This window comes from Cucurbita pepo, chromosome 19 (genome assembly GCF_057944985.1).
Source record: "Cucurbita pepo subsp. pepo isolate OVF chromosome 19, ASM5794498v1, whole genome shotgun sequence".
Classification (NCBI taxonomy): domain Eukaryota; kingdom Viridiplantae; phylum Streptophyta; class Magnoliopsida; order Cucurbitales; family Cucurbitaceae; genus Cucurbita; species Cucurbita pepo.
Genome location: NC_141816.1, coordinates 12,453,441 through 12,474,422, shown reverse-complemented (window position 1 = coordinate 12,474,422; position 20,982 = coordinate 12,453,441). Strand labels below are relative to the sequence as shown.

Genomic DNA, 20,982 nt, shown 5'->3' with positions numbered 1-20,982 from the left:
ACTACCATTATTATAAATAGGTAGGTGGATTTAAAAGCTATATTGTTAACCATAATTATTATTATTTCTTGGGTTTAATAAATAGGGCGTTGGATTTAATTCTATGACATAAGCTGGCACCATTATTTTTTAATGCAAAGTTAATATTTAATTAAATTTAATACGTTTCTTAAAAAAGATATTAAGCTAAAGAAAAAAGATATTAAGCTAAAGTAGAGTATCTTGATTTTTTAAAAAAAGAAATTAGGGGAAAAATCCATAAGAACGAGGGGCATATTTAAAGCAAGGAACGGCGGAGTGTCGGAGCTTTCCCGATAAGTCCGGTGACCCCCTCGCTAAATAAAAAATAATAATAATAATAATAATAAAAAAGGAAAAAAAAACAAATAAATAAAAGAAAAATAAGCTCACACTTATTCCCTTCTTCTTCATTTCTGCTGTTCTTCTCTTTCATTTCACAATTCTCTTTGCTTGTCTCTCTCGATTTTTCCCGCCGTTTATTGTCTTCTGTCTTCCCGGACTGTGGAATCGACCGTTTTGTTTCAGGATTTGAAGTGAAGACATTATATATTCTTTCTTCTCCATGGAATTCTTCGGTGTTTGTATCTGTTACGGTGAGAATTGATTAATCAATCATCTGAACTTCGATTTTGTTGAGTTTAGTTTTTCATTTACTGGTATCGAGACGTGATGTGGTTGGTGTGAAATTTTGTGTTACTTGTAGTTGCAGAAAGCGGAGGAGAAGAAAATTTCCATGGCAGTATTTGAGATTGAGCTACTTTCAGGATTTTCTGTGTCTTGCATTCTTTTCACTCGAGGTATATATGTTGTTTGAAGAACGATGACCTAGATAGAAGAATTGAATCGAGGCTCGGGACTCCGTAGTGGTTAATTTTGTTTTGTGATTTTGTGTTTGATTTTTTTATGGCTTTGTTGAGTTTGTTTTTGGTTCTTGTTTTTGTTTTAGAGTGGAATTTTGAGTATGAAGAAGATGATTTCTACTGTTGGAGAGTAATTTTGGTTCGAGAGATTGTAGATCTGTAGCGTTTTTTCTATGTAGGTAAGCGATTTGAGGGAATTCTAAAAATATATACAAGAACCAAGCTATGTGAATCTAGGTTTAGGTCTTGCCTCTGAGATGTGAACACCTGTCACCCGTATAATTGATGTGTGCGTAATCGGTTCCCCGGTCCCAACATTGTCCTCAGCTTGATAAATTTAATAGTTTCTTGTTTGTGCTTGTGTGGATAATTTGGAAACATGAATTTGTTAGTTTTGTTTTGTTTTAAAATCTTAAATATATTTGCCGAGTTGTCGTGTTAATGTGAATGTCTGCCATTTTTAGAACCAGTGATGAAGCTTTAAATACTGCGCGAGGGGAGAGTCTTGTTAGCTCAGATCCGTGAGTTCTTGCTCTATAACTCTACTTTTTTTTTCCAAAGATTTTTCCAAGTTCTGTACAGAAAAAGAAACAACGAAAAAAGAAGGTGAGATTAAGCCGTATTTGACAGTGAGAAAGGGACTGAAGGGAGGGAGTTTCTGTTTAAAATGGGTATTTTACGGATTTGTAAAAGCTTATCTTCTTTAAGAATTGCTTTTAAGAGGCGGGGTGTCATTTCTCTCTCTCTCCTTCTGTAGGTTTTAAAACGAGGTTTGCAGACTTGAGGAGGTGAGACTGCGAGGCCTGAGATAGGCAGCGTCTTTTGCCTTTGGAGAGCACACAATTTCTGCAACTTTAGAAAGTTTTGAACAAAAGAGCGGCCTGCTGTGCTGACTACAGATTGCGATATAACGAAGGGTAAAACAAGCCATTTTAATTACTACACAGACAGCACAAAGTGAAGAAGTAATCCCTGAATTACCAGTCATCAATATGTACAGAATACAAACACCCCAGCTGTTGCGGTTCAACATTGGCGCATCTTATTTCTCTCTCTAGACAACCTGCACAAAGCCCCTCTTTCCCTCTCGGAAGAGGTGGAAAAAAAACAAGGGATAAAGAGCACCTGTCAAAGGTCAAAAGGGCTCTCCATTTACGGATCTTTGTTTGAGTAGTTAAGGAATGAAAGTGTCATGGAGGTGGTGGATAATATTCAAGAACAACCGCGTAAGTTTCCAAGGTTAGCAAATGGTAGAAGTAGCGACTCCACTAAGATAGGATTTAAAGGGGTTGAGAACATTCACCCGGAGGATGAAGAAGACAAAGAATCTAAAAGGGTTGGCGGTAGCACTGCTGGAGTTGGCCGTGGAGGAGCTGATGATGATGCTAATCAGCTCCGTGGGTGGCACCACTCCCGGATTATTAGGGTTTCTCGAGCTTCTGGCGGGAAGGACAGGCATAGCAAGGTGTGGACTTCAAAGGGCTTGAGAGACCGAAGGGTTCGGTTATCGGTAGGGACGGCGATTCAATTCTACGATCTTCAAGATCGGTTGGGTTTTGATCAACCAAGCAAGGCCGTCGAGTGGCTCATCAAAGCTGCCGCAGATGCAATTACGGAGCTGCCTTCGCTGAATACCTCTTTTCCAGAAACTCCGAAGCAGCTGAGTGGCGAAAAGATTAGTGCTACTGATCAACCCGGGCCGTTCGACTTAGCCGAGCAGAATCAAAGCCAATTACATGTTTCCCTGTCCAAATCTGCTTGCAGTAGTAACTCTGAAACCAGCAAGGGTTCAGGTCTGTCTCTCTCGCGATCTGAAGTTCGAGTAAACCGCCTCAAAGTTCGCGAAAGAGCAAGGGAGAGAGCACAAAAGGAAAAGGAAAAAGAACAAGACTCCTCTCGCATTGCCGATCATAATCTCACCTCCATGACCCAAAACTCATCTTTCACCGAGCTACTCGCTGGCTGTGCTGCAACCGTTTCAGCTCATGGGGACGCTGGCGTGGCGGCTGAAAGGCAGTGGCAGCCGTCGACCGTAGCGATGGATTACTTCAGCTCGGGAATTCTTGAGACGTCCACTTCTAGATCTCATCACTCTTCGGGCTTTTCCGAACAAATCAATTTGGGAACTTCTTTGCCACAAACCATGTCAAGCACTCCCTTATTTAATAGCGTCTCAGCAGGTGACAATAATACAGAGCAGCTTCATCATTTCTCATTTGTTCCCGATGGCAATATAGTTCCCGTGGTCACAACTCATCCGACCGGTGGCAGCGACTACAACCTCAACTTCACTATCTCTTCCAACCTTCCGGGTTATTATAGGGGGACCCTTCAGTCCAATTCATCTCTTTTGCCTCATATCCAGAGGTTTTCTCCTGTTGACGGATCTAATTTACCTTTCTTCTTTGGAGCGGCGACATCGGCTGCTCCACCACTGGAAAATCATCACCATTATCAGTTTTCGCCTGCATTTGACGGCCGTTTGCAACTCTGCTATGGAGGTGGAAACCGTCAGTCAGAACCGAAAGGAAAAGGAAAGAACTGAACTCTTCTTAAAGCATATATCTCTCAGCGTATCTTCTTCCTGGTAAGCTTCAAAACTTGAGAACGCTATTATTTTTCTTTTTAAATTTATGTTTTCAGATATTTATGTTATTCTTTATAGCATTGGCCGTTTGATTCCTTCGTAGACTTGAAAAATGTAGAGGATTGGACAAAGGTTTGGTTATGGTTTCGAAAAAAATAAAATCCCCAAAAATGAATCATGTCTAGATTACTGTGAATGGGTATGGTTGGATATCACCTAGGTTGTTTCTCTCCTCCTGTTGCTTCCCCTTCTCCCTAGCAACGAGAAAGGCGAGGCTTTCTATTTGTTGTGCCATGTGCATCCCAGTTAGTGGAAATAACACACTTCTATAGATTTTGCTTTATATACTTGAGAGCCAAACGGCCGTTATTCGGCGAGGGTGGCCTCGGGCTCAACTATCCTGTCGTCCCTTCTCTAAGTGTTAGATGTTCGAATGGGTCTCGACTCTGGGAAATAAATGCTCTTTTCTCATTGAGACTACGATAACCCGACTTAAAACTCTGGAAACTCCATGCACGTACACATGGACATAATAATGGCTGCTTTCTACAGATTTTTTCTCTTCTGATTTATTTTACTCTACACTAGTTGATGTCAGTATGAGATCTTGCTTCGGCAGTCAGATTATCACAGTTGATAGGACCTTTCTTTATTACTCTACTCAAGCTCAAATTTTGCTATTAAAAAAATAGAAGTGTTATATTTGGCCAATAGGAAGAGCGTCACGCCTTTTCATGTTTGACTGAAGATATTTTGTGCATAACTTGATAGTGTTATCATATGGACATCATAATTCGTTTCGACGTGACCTACCATATTGGATTGTTCCCTTTCTATTTAAGTTGTTTCAAAATAATCCTTAAAAGTAAAATGGAAAACCGAAAACAGAAAAGTGATTTGACTATGACTTATATGACTATATAAAATAGTGTTATATATTGAAAGTGGTAGGTTTCAATTATTTTCTTATATGACTATATAAAATAGTGTTATATATTGAAACTGGTAGATTTCAATTATTTTCATAACTTTAGATGATATTATATCGGTAAAAACTTTCAAGTTGTTTCTTTGCCCATCTTCATGACTCCCGCCTACTGCCACGACATCATATAGAAAGAGTCATAAATGAAGTTGTATTCCTTCGTCATGAATGTTAGTAGATTTGATTATCTTAAGAATGTTAGGATCTATGCTTTTAGAATGCTATCCAATCAGGATATAAGATGCGGTTTGAAGAGCTTAAATGCTACTTCAAATAGGTTCCTAGAAAGTTGGTTAAGGATGGTCGCTTAGCTTTGTTCTTGAGTTCATACATCAGGGGTGGAAGTTGGCTTTATCTGAATAGAGAGATGGCGTTTACCCCGTATATAGTTTATTTGAAATCAATAGAGGTGATTCGTGTGGATAGGTGTTAAATGCTTTGGTTTCTAGAGCTATTTAATTTTAATTCTTATATTTTTAAATTCTCTTTTGGTCCCTAGATTTTCATGAATGTCTTTAACTTTTTGTATTGCATTATTATAAATCTTTTATCTAATATGTTAAACATAACAACATTACCCGAAAGTCTTTAGCACTTCAAAAGATAAAAATTAAAGAATACACATGAATTTTGTAATGTATACACTTTCTTTTATTCAAGAACTATTTAAGAATAGCTCTTAAATTATGTATTCAAATTCTATGAAAGTTCAGAAAATTTGTAAGACTCATTGAAACTTGCACTGTGAGTGTAAAATAAAACTTTACTTCTTCACAAAATTTATGCTGCAATGCCTGTGGTTTCATGTAAAAGGTGTAATTTGCAAATGTCGAGTTATTTGTAGTAATATCTACTCTTTTGAGTTTGCTCATGATTCAAAGATTATTCTATTTTCTCCTATCCGTAACCTCTTCAAGAATGGCTGCATTAAAAATAAGTCCCATTTACAAAACACCAACTTGACCATTTTAGTAAAAATAAGCCTCACCCTAGGGAGGATGAGAAACTTTAGCCCTGGATATGCTAAATTTAGTAAACTCTAACTCCATACCTATAGTTTAGGCACAAGATTCTTCTTTACTATTTTTAAGTTCCACTACTTTTAGTCCACTTTGACCTTTTCAGTTTGAGTAAACCAATATTCTTCTCCTAAGAGCTTGAAAACGTCTAAGATATCTGTTACATTTGTGTTGGACCTAATTAGAAGAATTGTCATTATTATATCTAATTTTTCATTTTAGAGACTACATGAAGTGGTTACTTGTATATCTTAACTTGTGTTGTAGACTTTTGTCAGTCCACTTTCTGATTGCATTTTACAAGAGCTCCCATTTCCTACGAAAAAAAAAAAACATGTTCATTTACGATAATGAAAATAATGTTTTGAATTATAGGAATATGAAAGCGCAAGAAGGAAGACTAGAAGCTGAGGCAGGTTCTGCTATTTGGTTGCACCACGGAATAGGTTTCAGTTTAAAACGTAAGTATTTGTTGTCTGGAGAACTCTTTGCCAGATTTTGAATGTAATTTCCCTTATTGTTTCACGTGTGGTGTTGAAATCTTTGCTAGCTTTGTTTTGATAGCTGTTATTTTCGGTGTTTTGAGCACTTGAATTTTCCTTAAATTTCTCCCCTTGATTTGCGGGTTGTTTTGTATTGGTTTCTTATTGAATAAAATCCCATCGTCTAAGCAAATTAGTTCAGAGAAAAACCTGTTCTTTTTCCTTCTCTTTTCTAGATTAATCTGTGTTTTCCCCTGATTACATAGAAGATTATTTAGTTAGATGGGATTGAATGATTAAGAGACTCCAAATACGAATAACTTGAATTCCTTGACTGAAAGTACAACTACCTCATGGATAGATGTAAGTAAACAGAATCGGCCATTGTTAATCAAATTGCTTGGTTATGTTTTAAGCTGACTTTTGAGTGCTTTTAGCATACATATACTTCAATTACGAACACTTTGATGAAGAGTGCATCACTTTGATATTTGACTCTACCCATTAAAAAGTGATTTATTGTGCTAGTTTTCAGCTCATTAGTACTCTGAACATTAGTACTTTACAAATGTTCTCTCACATGGCATTAATATGCATTAGGCTTTATTTTGGGAACTTTTAATGTGATCCCAAGAATGATAATTATAGGTCTGTTTTTATTATTTAGCATTGTTTGCGTCTGGCTTAGTGATGGTGATAGCTAGCTTTCATTGAACTAACCATGTGTTGGCCAAGCAATCGCCAAAACATCCAATTGTCTTTTTGCAGGCACACGGTTTTTATCAACAGTAATCAATAATCAATTCTAATTCCATGTGATCAACAGTTAAGAAGCAGAATCCACGGACAGCTAATTTGCTGTCAGACCAATAATGATGGGTTATTATGAACTTAATTATTCCACATGTTTGCCCACAAAATGGTCCAGCAAACAATGACAGGCAGTGATTATAGGGGACATTAGGAGCTCCTGCCCCCCAAATCTCCCTTTCGAAACCCTCATTATTTTATTCGTCAGTAGTATTTGATAGCTTCTTTCAATCCATAACGAACAAAGTGCAAGTCACTATCACTCTGCAATAAATCAGTCCTAAACGCGCAGTGGACAAAGACTCTACAGTACTCTAAAACCTTTTCACATCAGAGGAGATTGTTTTTCAAAACATACATCATGCTCCATTGTCCACTCCACACTTGTTCAGTGTTCATCGTTTCTTCTTGGCTAAACTATAAAAAATGTACATAAAGTTTGTCCTTCATTTGAAAACTATACATATTCTTTTAAAACTTCCAAATTCTAATAATTGTTTGAAATCTTTTTGAAACACTTGTAAAATGTCAAGTATCAAATATTGACGCTTGAAAGTAAAACAGACTAAAGTTGTCATAATTTAGTTTTTATTCTTCTATATCTTTGTATGAATGAACTAAAAAAGCACACCAAAATGAGATATACGATCCTGATTAACCTTTGGCAACATCAAGTATTTTTTTTAATTTTTTTTCCTCTGGCTCAAATCTAGCTCATTTCTTCCCACTCGCTTTGGCTCTCTGTCTGTATTCACTCAACGGGAGAGGAGCTGCCCGTCGACGAAGGATCACCATAAGAATACAGATAGCAAGTGGGCGAGAGGGGGTCATCAACCGCGTCAGCTAAACAGATGAAAAGGATAGGGAAGAGGAAGGAGCGTGAGAAAACAAAAAGGGAAAGAGGATAAAAACGAGTGGGGGAAGGAAGCCAGTACATAGAAATGTAGACCCTCCCCCCTTCCAGACAAGTCTATTTTGACCCTAAACTATTTGAGGCTCTTCCAATGCCAAATTTAAGGTTGCTGAAGAATTCAATAAGGAAAGGTCATTGAATTCCGGCACTGAAGTTCTAAGGTTTCAGATTTGAGGATTTCTACCAATAATTCATAAACTCCTTAATGAATTAAGAGTGTGTAACATGACAATTCAATTAGGATGCAATTAATTGATAGAACTAAGATCATATTCACATATAAGAAAACATAACACTACACAACAAGGGCTTTTACAACATCATCTCTATTTGTATTTTTTGTACCTTTTCAAGTACAACGAATAAAGACCAAGTAGAGGAGGGAGGGAGGGAGGGAGGGAGGGAGGGAGAGAGGGAGGGAGGGAGGGATGTCAATTATCTCACTCTAATTCCTTCCAATCTAAAATCAACCATTAATTAGCTGCTGAGAATGCTGCATTGCGATTAGGCTTCCTCATACATGGGCACTTTGGTGATCCATGAAACAAGGTGTTTCCGCCAATCCTACTTTCCAAAACATGCACTCCCCCCACTATCAATCTTCCCCTTTATCTGGATATTAGGTACAGGGATTTAAACGATAAACAAGAAGTGAATGGAAAGAACGAAAAAAAGGGCTAAATGAATGCAGAGTTCATAAAGAAAGCAGAATATAGAAATTGAATTTTGGGATAATGACCTAAAACAAGCCATTCTGAACTAATTCCTCACATTGAAGTCAAGTGTTAACTCTGAATCAAATCTTAGTCAGATTTAACGAGTGCCCTGTATATAATTTCCCCATCCACCCCAGGCAATATGAACTTTTTGTTCAAGTACTAAAGACCAAGTGAATGGGTAACATCTACAAATAAAACATAAAAATCATGGCAAACATTTTTATACTTCGACCCAACGACCTCACAATATAAAAATTACATATGTTGAACTAACAACTCGCCCAATTTAATATCCAGATTATAAGGAACATGTCTCCTTGTAAATTGCGAAAATTTTAATTAGAAAAATCTAAGCAGACCTGCACAATTAAAAATATAAGAGAATCTACAGCATAATTAGTTGCCAACACAAACATATAGTGATTGACCAGGAAATTGATAGATACCCCATAACCAGGCTTCCTTAACAATCCTAGTGAACCAATAACTACATTTTATTAATTTGGGGGGTGAGGCATTTGGAAGCTGAAAGAGAAATACCTCAGATCCAGTTGAAGTTATCAGAAAGAATTCATTTCAAGACAGTAAGTTCTCCTCTTGACCAGTATCTTTGCTGCGGTTCCATAAGGTTCCTCAAAAGCATTTGAAAGCCATGATCCATCAGAGGCATCTTTCTTTGTCATTGACTGCTCACTTGGACGTATCGCAACAAGTGTAGCCCCCTTCAGAATAGTCCCACCAGGTAATTCCAAGTGAGGTGCATACCAGAGCCTCATATTCAGAGCAGGGACAAGCGTCCTCTTCGAAGCGGTTGAAGCCGATAAGGGCTTTACTCTCAACTCCTCAAGCTGATCCTTGTTCATACACAACATGCCCTGTCCATCTGCATCAGTCAAAACTAAATTATCCAGAGTTTTATGTTCTGCAATAATCGGCTGCAGTAAATAATGCCTCGCCGAAGCCGCAATTAGAGAGCTAATCGTCCAAACTACTCTTAATTTTAGCCCTCCATTAGTATAAAACGATTCGGGTATACTCCCGCTGTCCTCGGCAGCTGCACCATTTCCAGAGCAGAACCCATCAGTTCCATTCTCTTGAACGAGCTTATTGAAGGATCCAGTGTGAATCACCGACGCGGCACCCAGGATCACACAATTATCCAAAGTTGATCCAAAATCAGCTCGCCATTTCAACAATATCCCGTCGTCAATACCCAATTCGCCGCTAGGAAGCTCGATCCGAAGGAGCCGAATCTCGTTAAAATTCTTTAGAACCTGTGTAGGCGAGTGATGGGTAACACCACTTTGACCACCCTCCCCATCCTCTTCCCTCCCAACCGCAAGCGAAGAAGTTGACAAAGACGACGAAACAGAACTCAACACAGAGGAACTCACCCGTTTCGGACCCAAAAACTGACCTATAGCCTGAAGCGGCTTGACAATGCCTCCAAGAACCATACGAAACAGGTTCGAAAAAGCACTTCGAGACTTCTCAGCAGACGAAGAGCCTGACGAGAAATCATCATCAGAAATCACACAGTCAACTCGAACAACAACGTTATCAACCTGAGAGACGATCGAGTGAAATCTTCGAGAAACTGCACGGCAACGTCCAAGGGCCTTAACGTCACCGATCCTATTGAAAATCAGCAGCAGCAGGGGGTCAGGAAGAAGATCAAAGTAATCCTCAGAGTAGCTACAACGGCTATAGCTCTGGCCAAGAACATCTTCGTCGTGTATAGAATGCATTCTAGAGTGCGGATCAGGGCGTAGATAAGAACAGGACATTGTCAAGAGTGAAGAAACAACGTATACCGCTCAGATCAGAGAAAAAGAAACTGAAAACTGAAAAGTTCGTGAACAGCGAGATGGATCTCAAACGAAGTGCAGGAGCATGATCGGAGCTTCGGCAACAGAGAGAAAGAAGAAGAAAGGGATGAAACCCTAATTTTATAGGTCAAGAGAGAGAGATAGGAAATGGTGGGCTGAGATGGATCCACGATTTTGTCCTTATGGACCGAAAATTAATATATTCTGTTAGTGAGAGCAATATTCGGAGAAAATTCCATTATTTTGCAATTTTCATGAAATTACAATTTTCCATTTTATTTTATCTTATTTTAAATCGAAAAAGAAAAGCATAAATAAAAGAATGCATAATATTCGCTGTCCTTTTATCTTTTAATGAGCCGTGTTCTTTTCTTTATTTTCCATTTAAATTAAAACATTATACATTTAAAATTAATTGATTAATACTTAATCCAACCTTAAATATAATTATAATTTAACAACACCCTTGTTAATTTGTATATATTTGTAGGCTCAACTAATTATTTAGGACAACTAATTTAACGAATTCATGAATCCGTTGAAACATGACAACTACTAATTATCCAAAGTATTTTTCATAATATAAAAATAACATGTGTATTAGATCCAACAAAATATAATTATAAAAACTTTCCAGTTGTGATAATGAAAATAAAATAAAGTTTTTCCATTATTTATTTGTCATGTACTATTTTATTTTATGGATCTCCACATCATTTTTAAATAATAAAATTGATTTAATTATTTATTGAATTAAAAATTAAATAAAAAAAGCAGTAATATTTTTTTTTAACTGAATCAGTTAATTAACACGGAAAGGTAAAATTTAAAGGCACTAAATGATTATGGGCCTTGGCCTTGAATTCTTCAAACACAAATAGACACGTGCTGACCCACACGCAGAGACAGCCATAAAAGCATCCAATTAATTAGCGATTTTCTTTCTTTTTGTAGTTTTCTCTTTATTATTGGTTTTTTTTTTTTAATAAGACTAAACAGTAATTAGGTGCATTTATGACTGTTAATTCAATTACAATTTATTACTTTTTTTAAAGAATAAAGGGTGAAAAAGAATTTAATATAATATTGGTCCAAAAGAAGTCCAAGCCAACCATGATACATGGTCCCAGAAATGTCAAGAGAAAGCAATGGGCAGGACCATCACTGGTGTCTCTCATGCATAAATTTTCTATTCCTTGAAAGCTAAAACTTTAAATCTTAGCTTACAATGGGCAGGACCATCACTGGTGTCTCTCATGCATAAATTTTCTATTCCTTGAAAGCTAAAACTTTAAATCTTAGCTTACATGTGCTCCTGAAAATGACACGGTTAGATCTCGCAAATAGCTAATAACCAGTGACTCAACAAGAAATCATTTCCTACGGCTATTCGAGCATAGTCCAGTTGACTAAGAAATAGCATCAACCGTTAAATATGGTTCACCTGCAAACCTTTTTATTCATCTCAAAGTAGGTGTAGTCTTTTCCTGTTGATAAACTCATGTGAACAGATATTGAAAGTATATCAGGAAATGTAAGAATGACAACCAGCTTTAACGTGGGAGAAACTTAGTAGCACATGTTCTGATTCATAAAATGCAGATACCTTGCCCTCAGATCATTTCTAGGAACTATTCAATTACTGGTTTCTTTCCCTTCCCTAAATAGAAAAGAATGGATTCGAGATATAATTATTCCTTTCTATGTCCTTCACGATCAAATCGAGTGGACGGTTTCAGTCTATACAAGAGAATGCTACAGTAACTTCATAATTTAAACAAACAACACAACAAATGGAATTTGAAGTTGATATCAAAATCAAGAATTCACTATGGGTCTTACAACATGATCCAGCATCCCTAGGATAATCAAGACTACATTTTGCTACACAATTTTTCATCCAATGTTCTCCCATTTTTCCAGACCTTTCTATTCTCAAGATATTCAGACTTATCAAAGGGCATAATCAGGGTTCTAACAGAAAAAACATAATTAACCAAACTCAACCCTTCACTCCAAACACAGGCTTCAGAAACCTTGAGTTTTTTATTCCAACCAAGCAGCCCACCGGTTTCAAAACTCCATGGTTTTTGGTTATGAACCTATGCTTCAAACGGTTCATAGAATTTTCAACAGGGTGGACGCTCAGGCAAACATTAGATAATCATAAGTGAGATAATTTGGTGTAGTCAATTTAACAGAAGCAATTTTTCCATGAATAAGCTAGGTAGATGCTTCAAACTTAAAATGGTTCTATGGTTTGCTTGCATGTACTCGTATGATTTCTTTGCATGATATCGATAGGGATGACTAAGCAACAACCCTAAGGCAAATTCCTTGGAAGGCATTAAAAAATCTACACAAGATGATCCAAGGTTTTGGGAACATTTTACTGAATCTCTACAATACCCTAGTGTAGTGCGCCTAACCAGTAACCAATCATTCATCAATAATGCCTTCTTGACACTAGTAATTTTTATTGGCTGGAAATGAGAGGATGTCATCAGAAGAGAGGGAAATGAAAGGATGTCATATAAAGGAATTTTCAAGGACAGAAAACTGAAAAGTACCTGTCATTTCAAACCTCTTGATTATGTTTTCAAGGCTAACTATAACCATTTATCAATTGGATAACTCATAAATGGTAGCAGACAAAAGATGAGTTTAGAAAGGTAACAGAAGTGTTTGTGTGTATGCATGTAAGAATTTGTTTTAGGTTCTATGCCAGATTTCAAATACATCTTTGTTCTTATAAAAAAGAACGTTGTAAAAAGTATAAAAAACCTTTCTGCTCTAGTTAATAAAAAGGTTGACAGGAACAACAAAGAAGAAATCCTTCCAAAACACAACTCTGAGAACACTGTGAAAACCATTTTTAAAATAGTTTTCTTCAAAAAACGAAAATCTTCTATAATGGAAAAGGCCCTTGTTTCCAAGACATATAAGGAGATAGAGCTCATGCCAAACATCACTTCAGCATCAACTAGGACACTTTAACATCAACTAAGACATTCGACGAAACTTCCCTCCAGAAGTGAAGAGTAACAAATCCTCTCTTCCAATGACAATGGTCTCAAAGTCGTTCTCTCAAGAAAATGGAAGGATCATATTATTCGGGAATCATTATTCAGGGAATGAACCTACTCACACCCTGAAGCTACTACATATCCAAGGAATCTCAGGGCCAGCAGATGTCTATAGAGCATAAAACATGGAATTGGCTGTTAATAAAGGACACAAAAGAAGACAAATTATCAAACAGAGGTAAAAAAACGCAGAATTTATGGTGCTATTTAGCACCAACCTACTAAAATATAAGGAACGATCATAGGAAGTACAGAACAAGGAATCAAGAGAGAAATTTCTCCAATGACAACTTTAGTTTAGTTCTTGAAACAATCTCTTCTATTGAGGTTAATTGTCTTAGTTAAAGATCTATAATAGGTAAGAGCAATACCAACTGCATTGAGAATAATGATCAAAGATTGAGATCTTCGTCCACCAAGAAACTGAGTAGGAGAAAGAGTGGACAGAAAAATATTGTGAACAGTTATAAGATTGAGATAACGAGCATCCTGGAACTCATCTGGCATAATCATCATATAATATGAGTACGACAGCATTGGAAATGAGATGAAGTCCCATTTGATAAAAGATAAGGCCAGACATACAAGTATGAAAGGAAAGATCCTAAAAGTTCTAAGAATCCACAGAAGAAGAATAGAATAAGAAACAAAAGCTCTAGGAACCCTAGATATGAGCCTTCTGTAGATCCTCCCACATCCTGACAAGCACTTGAAGGGAAAAACTCAGAGAATTTGGAGGCTAGAAGAGGCACCCTCTCCAGAACTGAACCTAGGGAGATCTACCGAGGATGAACAGAAATGGAAGATTTTCATCTAGTCACCTCCAAACATGTAGTCATCTTCCATTTTATGTAGCCATAATAAATGCCTGAATCAAGTTTTCTGCCGCGCGCTTCTGTTCAGATGTGCCAGATATTAGAGCAATACGATCACCTCGAGATGAATTAGAGTCTGAAATCTCAATCAAAGCTCCTGATATCTGAACAATGAAGAGTGTACATATTCAGTACCCAGAATAGCAACAACAAAATAATAAGCGTGTCTAGAGTTAATTTTTCAATCTCCTTCACTTTTTTGACTAATTAAAATCATTTAGGCAAAAGAGTTGGCAGTAAAAGCGTTTCAATAGTCCCAAAAGCTCTTTCAAACAATCTAAAAGTACAAGAAATATGGGCCAGAACAAACATGAAATATGTCTTGGAAAAGAGAAAACGGCTCTTTCTAAAATAAAGACATTCAAACAGGGGCAATTCTATTTTAGTTCTTATTGAAGCATATTCAGTATATTTTTACACATTTCAATCTCTCAAGCATACTAATATGATGAGCAAGGTATTAGAAACCAGCATCCTTATATTCTAATAGCTTTTTTACTCAAGTTAATTACATCAGAGAACTAAATTTTTAACAAATGCTGTATCACAATGCCCATGTCACGTCATGTCTCAGCATCTTAGGAAGAAGTCTTCATAACAAGAAAAGAAAAAGAAAAAAAAATCACATTCTCTATAAGAAAATCTCAAATCTAAGAAAGAAAAAAATTGTTTCTCGTTAAAAAAGAAAAGAAAAGAACAGAAATACTAATTCAAGTGGGAGATTGGAGAAATAGGAATTCTTTCACTTTTTTATAATACGAACATATATTTGGTGTGCTGTTAGAACTGTTCTCCAATTGACCAAAGAAATACATTAAAAAATCATAATGTTGGCCATATAAGTCATAGGAAAATAAGGATATCAACAATAAACCAACCTTCCTAATGTTGGCGATATTAGCCCCTCCTTTTCCAATTACTTTACCAGCTGCGGTAGCTGGAATCAACATCTCAAGAGCTGATGGGGGAGGCAGCCTATACAAATAAATGATCAATGTTTTTTAACGACATAAAAACAATCAATTATGTAAAAATATTGGTTACGATTCAAAACATAAACTCTATAAATGAAGAAATAAAACTGTGTAACTTTTTAAATAAATAAGGTGGTGCACTGACCCTCCATACATCTTGGATGAATACGAGGACATGGATCCATAGCCATTGTCTCCCATCTGATACATGTACAGAAAAGGGTTTCAGTATGCAAGAAAATAGCAGAAAACTGAACAAAGAAATTCCTTTCAATATATCATAACTATTTGATACACAAGTGACCGTCCTAAATGATCTTGCTCTCCCAAAAAGGAATACACACAAATACCCAAATCAAATGTTGAACTTGTCATCTCATTGGCATTAAGCAATTTTTTCTTTCAATTAAGACACATAGTAAAAACTATGTTACTATTTGAAAAAACAAAGGTACTAATGTGCTGCAATATAAAACAAAAGTTTGCTTATGGCACCTACCGACAGTGATCCATATCCATATAGGCTACTTGAAGAGAGAGCGCCCAATCCACTTCCACTTTCAGCCCTCTGATCATAGCCCATTGGTGGAGCACCAGGAGAAACAGAAGGCAAGACAGACGGCATCGAAAAACTGGAACCAGAATGGTACATGGAATCAGTACAGACAGCAGGGTTATAACCAACTTCTCTATCTTTCAAAGCCTCTTCGCGAAGCCTTAACACAATCTGGACCAATGCATCTCTCACGCTGCCAACTTTACCACTTACCTGCAAAAATGCATTCAAAGTGAAAATTGTAGTGAAAGCAAAACTGCATTCAGCATTAATTAAGATTCATAAAGCAAACCTCCACAAGTTCATCATTGGCAGAAGCACACTTAATTTTGTCACCCTTAGAAATACGGATATCAGCTCTAGTTGTCTTACGAATCTCATTGATGATTGAACCACTTTTCCCTATAATACAACCAATAACTTTAGATGGAACAAGTAGTCGCATAATCACTGTGCCACCTTCATCATCATTGATCTTTTCTTGCAGCAACAAAACAGTTTCAACAGCCATTGATTTCAGGTCATCTAAAGACTGAAAAAGGCATGAAACATCAAGATGGGCAATGTATTCATTAAAATAGCGAATCAGTTCCAACATGAATAAGACATGCAAATGAAATAACCAAACAATAAGGCTACTGCACCACACAAATTATGCAAGTTAAATATCATGCTAAAATTCTAAAACAAATTGTTTGATGACCCGCGAACCATTTCAACTAGACCAAAGGATAGTGTGCAGTTGAAGGTTTCTTTTCTGCAATGGAAATGAATTCTGCAAAATCTACTACTTCAGACACATAGAAAGTCAGTGGCCATTTTTCGATGTTCATTTTGCAATATTACTTACAAAATCCTTTGTTATTAGCTTAACAAATGACATAGTTTTATTCGATCATTATGTGAGTTATACGTAGTTCTAAATCTTTATAACTATATAACTCTGATCTATTTAAACTGAGGCTTAGTCCTTCCCTCTCCAATGGAAAAACCCTCAAAACGACTCAAGTCTTCTAAAAAAATTTCAAAAGTTGATTTCAAGAAGCATCATTTGAGAAACTTCTCAAAATTAGCTGCAGAAGCAAATGCTTGCGGGATGATCAAAACTCAAAAACCAATTTCCCAAAGTACTAAACTGAATCAAATTACAATCTAAAATATTCCAAACAATATAGAATGGGCATATGCATATTTATATTGTGTTCCAAAATTCTGCAAATAAACCCATCTAGAAAATTGTATATAAGACCAACATGCAGTTAAAGACATTGGCTGAGAAAAACTCTTCTTGGCTTTAGTGAGAGAAGAGGGAGTACCTCAATTGAAGTGATGGTAATTAAGCATTCATCACAATCACGTTTGGAATCATCAACTTCCACACGAGATCCACTAGCTTGCCTTATGCTTTTAATGGTACCCCCACCCTTCCCGATCACACGGCCAATGTTATCAAAAGGGCATAATACTCTAACAATCAACTCCTCAGATGGAGGATGACCACCAATACCAGAAACAACAGGAAGAGAAGATGAATAAAGAGGCCATGTATTCCCAGTGTCGGGGTAATCATGAATGTCCTGGACATGTTGACCACCAAGCATCGGTGGAATAGATCTGGGAGGAAGAATGGGATCTGCACTTGGATATAGTCCTCCTGCAGAATACAGAGGGACATCTGAAGGGATAATTATGCTAGGAGGGGCCTCATTTACAGTCGTATCAAGAGGAATCTCTTCCCTCGGAGGGAATTTGTACATGATTGAAGATATTGCAAATAAAGCCCGTCTTACTCCCTCAGGTTCACCAGCTATCTACTCCAAATAGGAAAAAAAAATGGTACTGAAGATCAGCAAACAACGCCAAAAAATTATTGAAAAGAAAACAGAAACAAAGAGTGAGCGTTCATTCAGGATTCTGAAGCAGGACATGAATATATAAAAGTTCTTACACAACAACTACCAAGTAATCCCCGTGTCAGTATAGCCTCCTTTTATGTGAGTTAGATAGGTATGCTTACAAAACATATTGGTTTCCAGATCCATTTCTTAAAGTTAAGAATCTATAGATTGATCGAGAACTGGCTTGTTCAAACCATCAATTTTTTAATTTCAAGAGGCAAAAACATTTTAAGTCCACCAAATCACATATCTCTAGGTAATATGAAACACTTGTAATGTCTTGCAAGTGATAACTAATATCTAGGTAACTACCTCTATGCCAAGGTATAGTACAATATCCATAGATATTTTCAGTATGTCGAAGCACACCTCAGGCCCAGTCCTTAAAAGATAAATCAGACAAAAAAGTACACACTTCAAAACATTCAGCAGTAAAGAAAGGTGCAATAAACCTGCTCTTCTGCGTCCTTAGGATCTCAACAAATACTCTGAATTAAACATAATATCATTGTTTTTGGTAGAATTTTTAAATACTAATGAAAGTTTTTTTAAGAAAAAAATCTTGTTCTTTGAGTCAAAAAGGAAATTTTAAAAAGAAGAAGTAGACGCACCAGAGATGGAAGTTTAGGGTTCTTGATTTAATATCAAAGAGGCATGGGCAGCAATGAAAATATAACAAAGATAAGTAGTTGTAAAGCTCACTGAAGCTCTCAGACGACTCTCGTTTGAACATAATGTTGAAACAATGTAAAGCATGATGAGACACGGAAATTTCAAGCTGATGATTAATTGTTACATTTGAAAAAACAAACGGATATGTCAAGTTGGAACTTCATGATATCAACAGCGATATTAAATTTTTAAAAAAAAAAAAATGGAATGAGAGCCGAACATACACACCATGACAAAATTATCAAATTCCATTGCGCACGAATGAATTGGATCAGTGGCATCCTTGGGGCTGATTTTTATACTGGTTCTTGTCTTGCCTCTAAGCTTTTTTATAGTCGATCCTGCTTTACCAATAACATTAGCAGATTGGCTTGAAGGGACAAGAATTTGGCATTGTTCCTTGTCCCTCTGATTCTTATCTAAATCTCCAGCAGAGGCCAGTGCATTAGCAATGGCAGCATGAACTTTAAGCAGAGCATCTTGGGCTGCACATACTGGTCGCCTGTCATAGAACTCGTCATCAACATCCACTTCCTCCTTATCCTTGACAAAGCAGAATATTGTTATAACACGGTCCTTAGCACCAGGGAATGGATCAACCACCTTAATCTTTGCCCTCGTTTCTTGTCTTATTGAGTTAATCACTTTCCCACTCTTACCAATAACACTTCCAATAACCTCGTCTGGACACAGTATTCGGTAAACAACCAATTCATCACCGACCCAGTCATCTCTATCAGTAATCCGTCTCTTGTAGCCCTTACTGTCTCCATTATTGTCCCTCTGACCATAAGGTCGCTTCCCACTCACCATTTTACAATTTCAATTTGCCTGCATTTCAGCCAACAAAAAGGCATAAGGAAAGGAAAAGTCTGCATGAAAATGCATCCAATCAAATTTTCCTCCTCTAACGCGAAACAATAAACCCAACCATTAGAACGTTGCTAAGCAAGAATCCTTGGGGTGAGAGGAGGGAAAAGACGAAACCCTAATTCACAGAGCCAACAAGAACCACCGTGAATACGACAGAGGCAAAAACATAAGGACGAAAGTACCTCAACGAAGTAGATGAAGTAGCGGCACCACCGCAAACTTTGGCCGCCGATGCAGCGATTGGAGGAAACGTGACTAAAACTACAATTCAAGGGTTTGCAAGAACCGCCCTTTTTTTCTTTTGTATATTTATTTCGTTCGCTTTTTTAGTGCGTTATCCAAGAAGATAAGATCTCAGCCGTTGAATGTTATGATCTTTCGTTATTTGATTTTTAAGAAACAAGGTAAAAATATGAATATTCATTTCGGTTGGACTAGATAAAAAAATATCAACTTTTCAAAAAATTCATTAATATTCTCATATTTAAAATAAATAAAAAAATCTAAAAAATACTCTTCCTTCAATTATAGATTAAAATCATTAATACTTAACTTTAAAAAAATTTCAAAATTTTATTTTTTAAACTTTTTAAAAATATCTTGAATTTTTTAAAACTTTTTTAAAAACTTCAAAAATATTTTTTAATTTTTTAAAAATTTCAAAAATACCCTTTTAATAATACCCATTTAAAAATACTCATGAATATTTTAAAATAATTTAAAAAATTACAAGATAATTTATGAGTTGTGACAATTTTTATTCATATATTACACTACAAAAATTTGAATTTTTTTTTTTTTTTTTATAAAAGTGGAGGGTCTTTAATTCTTTTTATACATCGTATTAATAATAAAAGTTTAATTTATTATTATTATTTATTTTTTTTTTTTTTTTAGCAAAGTTGAAGGTACTTATTAAACTTTTTAATATTTAGGGTTTTTTTTTTAATATTATTAAAATTAAAAATATATTTTTTAAGACAAAATAATTTGAAAATAGTATTTTTTTTATAATTTAAGAGTATTATTGAAACGTTAAAAATTTATGATTTTTTTTATAGGCGAAGCTATTCTTATTAATTTAACATTTATTTAAAATTTAAATTTTGACATTTATTGTGTTTTATTATCTTTTGTACCTTTCATCTTCTTTTTGTCTATTTAAAGTATTTTTATCTTTTAAAATTTAAATATATTTAATGAAGACTTCCACGTCATCAAATGTTACATTAAACCGACATTTTCAAAATGGTTTTAAAGAACATGGTCAATTATTCGTCATTATCTCTTTTCGTAATCATATTATATGAATTTTTAATATTACGTAACTATAAATTTACTGCGATTATAGAGTCAAAAATTATATTTTAAAATTTGAAAATATAGTTTATACTTGATATAATTAATCAATAATTCTAATTAGTTCAAAAGTATTTTTATCGTTCCATAAATTTTATTTAAAAAATTTAAAACATCATTTATATCAATATTTAAATTTGATTATTCATATTATTTGAGTATATCCTAATCAAATGTTAGAATTTTGTGAAAAATAAAATAAAAAATATTTAAAGCAAAAAACAATTAAAACTTAAAATGTTACCATTTAAAACATTACCATATTTTCATATAATCCAATAATTCAATTAATGTTAACTACCTACCATATATCATAAAATTAGCTTTAAGGTTTTTTTTTGTTGGGTTGACTTTTTTTTTTTGCTTGATTGACATTTTTTCTGATCAAGTCAATCCAACCATTTCTAGTTGGGTCATGAGCTGCTCTATTTGGATTGCTGTGAGTTACCATTTTGAGTTTGTTC

General features: G+C 35.6%; 3 protein-coding genes across 10 annotated transcripts; 1 reads left to right on the top strand and 2 right to left on the bottom strand.

Moving 5' to 3' along the window:
* The first annotated feature begins 420 nt into the window (after window positions 1-420).
* Window positions 421-6,163, top strand: LOC111781517 (transcription factor TCP2). Of its 7 annotated transcripts, XM_087120039.1 has the most exons (6): window positions 421-614; window positions 725-818; window positions 1,346-1,402; window positions 1,639-1,798; window positions 1,882-3,468; window positions 5,848-6,163. In XM_087120039.1, the coding sequence occupies exon 5, from the start codon at window positions 2,074-2,076 to the stop codon at window positions 3,424-3,426; it is 1,353 nt and encodes a 450-aa protein (XP_086976165.1). In that variant the 5' UTR covers window positions 421-614; window positions 725-818; window positions 1,346-1,402; window positions 1,639-1,798; window positions 1,882-2,073; the 3' UTR covers window positions 3,427-3,468; window positions 5,848-6,163. The 7 variants fall into 7 exon arrangements, with proteins under 7 accessions (XP_086976165.1, XP_086976167.1, XP_023517931.2 ...); XM_087120041.1 differs by lacking the exon at window positions 1,346-1,402 and adding an exon at window positions 1,443-1,552 and having other exon boundaries at window positions 731-818; window positions 1,639-3,468; XM_023662163.2 differs by having other exon boundaries at window positions 731-818; window positions 1,639-3,468.
* Window positions 6,164-7,903: 1,740 nt separating this feature from the next.
* Window positions 7,904-10,399, bottom strand: LOC111781751 (F-box protein At5g46170). The gene is made up of 2 exons (XM_023662444.2): window positions 8,937-10,399; window positions 7,904-8,289 (listed from the first exon to the last, which is right to left on the bottom strand). The coding sequence occupies exon 1, from the start codon at window positions 10,181-10,183 to the stop codon at window positions 8,957-8,959; it is 1,227 nt and encodes a 408-aa protein (XP_023518212.2). The 5' UTR covers window positions 10,184-10,399; the 3' UTR covers window positions 7,904-8,289; window positions 8,937-8,956.
* Window positions 10,400-11,997: 1,598 nt separating this feature from the next.
* On the bottom strand, window positions 11,998-19,492 carry LOC111781345 (RNA-binding KH domain-containing protein). Of its 2 annotated transcripts, XM_023661883.2 has the most exons (8): window positions 19,342-19,492; window positions 18,515-19,117; window positions 17,033-17,527; window positions 16,009-16,248; window positions 15,660-15,929; window positions 15,306-15,361; window positions 15,065-15,161; window positions 11,998-14,290 (listed from the first exon to the last, which is right to left on the bottom strand). In XM_023661883.2, exons 2-8 carry the CDS (start codon window positions 19,097-19,099, stop codon window positions 14,159-14,161), a joined length of 1,875 nt encoding a protein of 624 aa, XP_023517651.1. In that variant the 5' UTR covers window positions 19,100-19,117; window positions 19,342-19,492; the 3' UTR covers window positions 11,998-14,158. The 2 variants fall into 2 exon arrangements, with proteins under 2 accessions (XP_023517651.1, XP_086976292.1); XM_087120166.1 differs by lacking the exon at window positions 19,342-19,492 and having other exon boundaries at window positions 18,515-19,334.
* Between the last annotated feature and the right edge of the window lie 1,490 nt (window positions 19,493-20,982).

Excerpts from the sequence above, each read along its gene's own strand:
- LOC111781517 (XM_087120040.1), top strand. The coding sequence starts at position 2,074 with ATGGAGGTGGTGGATAATATTCAAGAACAACCGCGTAAGTTTCCAAGG.
- LOC111781751 (XM_023662444.2), bottom strand. The coding sequence starts at position 10,183 with ATGTCCTGTTCTTATCTACGCCCTGATCCGCACTCTAGAATGCATTCT.
- LOC111781345 (XM_023661883.2), bottom strand. The coding sequence starts at position 19,099 with ATGGTGAGTGGGAAGCGACCTTATGGTCAGAGGGACAATAATGGAGAC. Across the intron at positions 17,528-18,514 it reads AATTTGATAATTTTGTCATG|ATAGCTGGTGAACCTGAGGG; the intron begins GTGTGTATGTTC and ends TATTTGGAGTAG. Across the intron at positions 14,291-15,064 it reads ATATCGCCAACATTAGGAAG|ATATCAGGAGCTTTGATTGA; the intron begins GTTGGTTTATTG and ends TTCATTGTTCAG.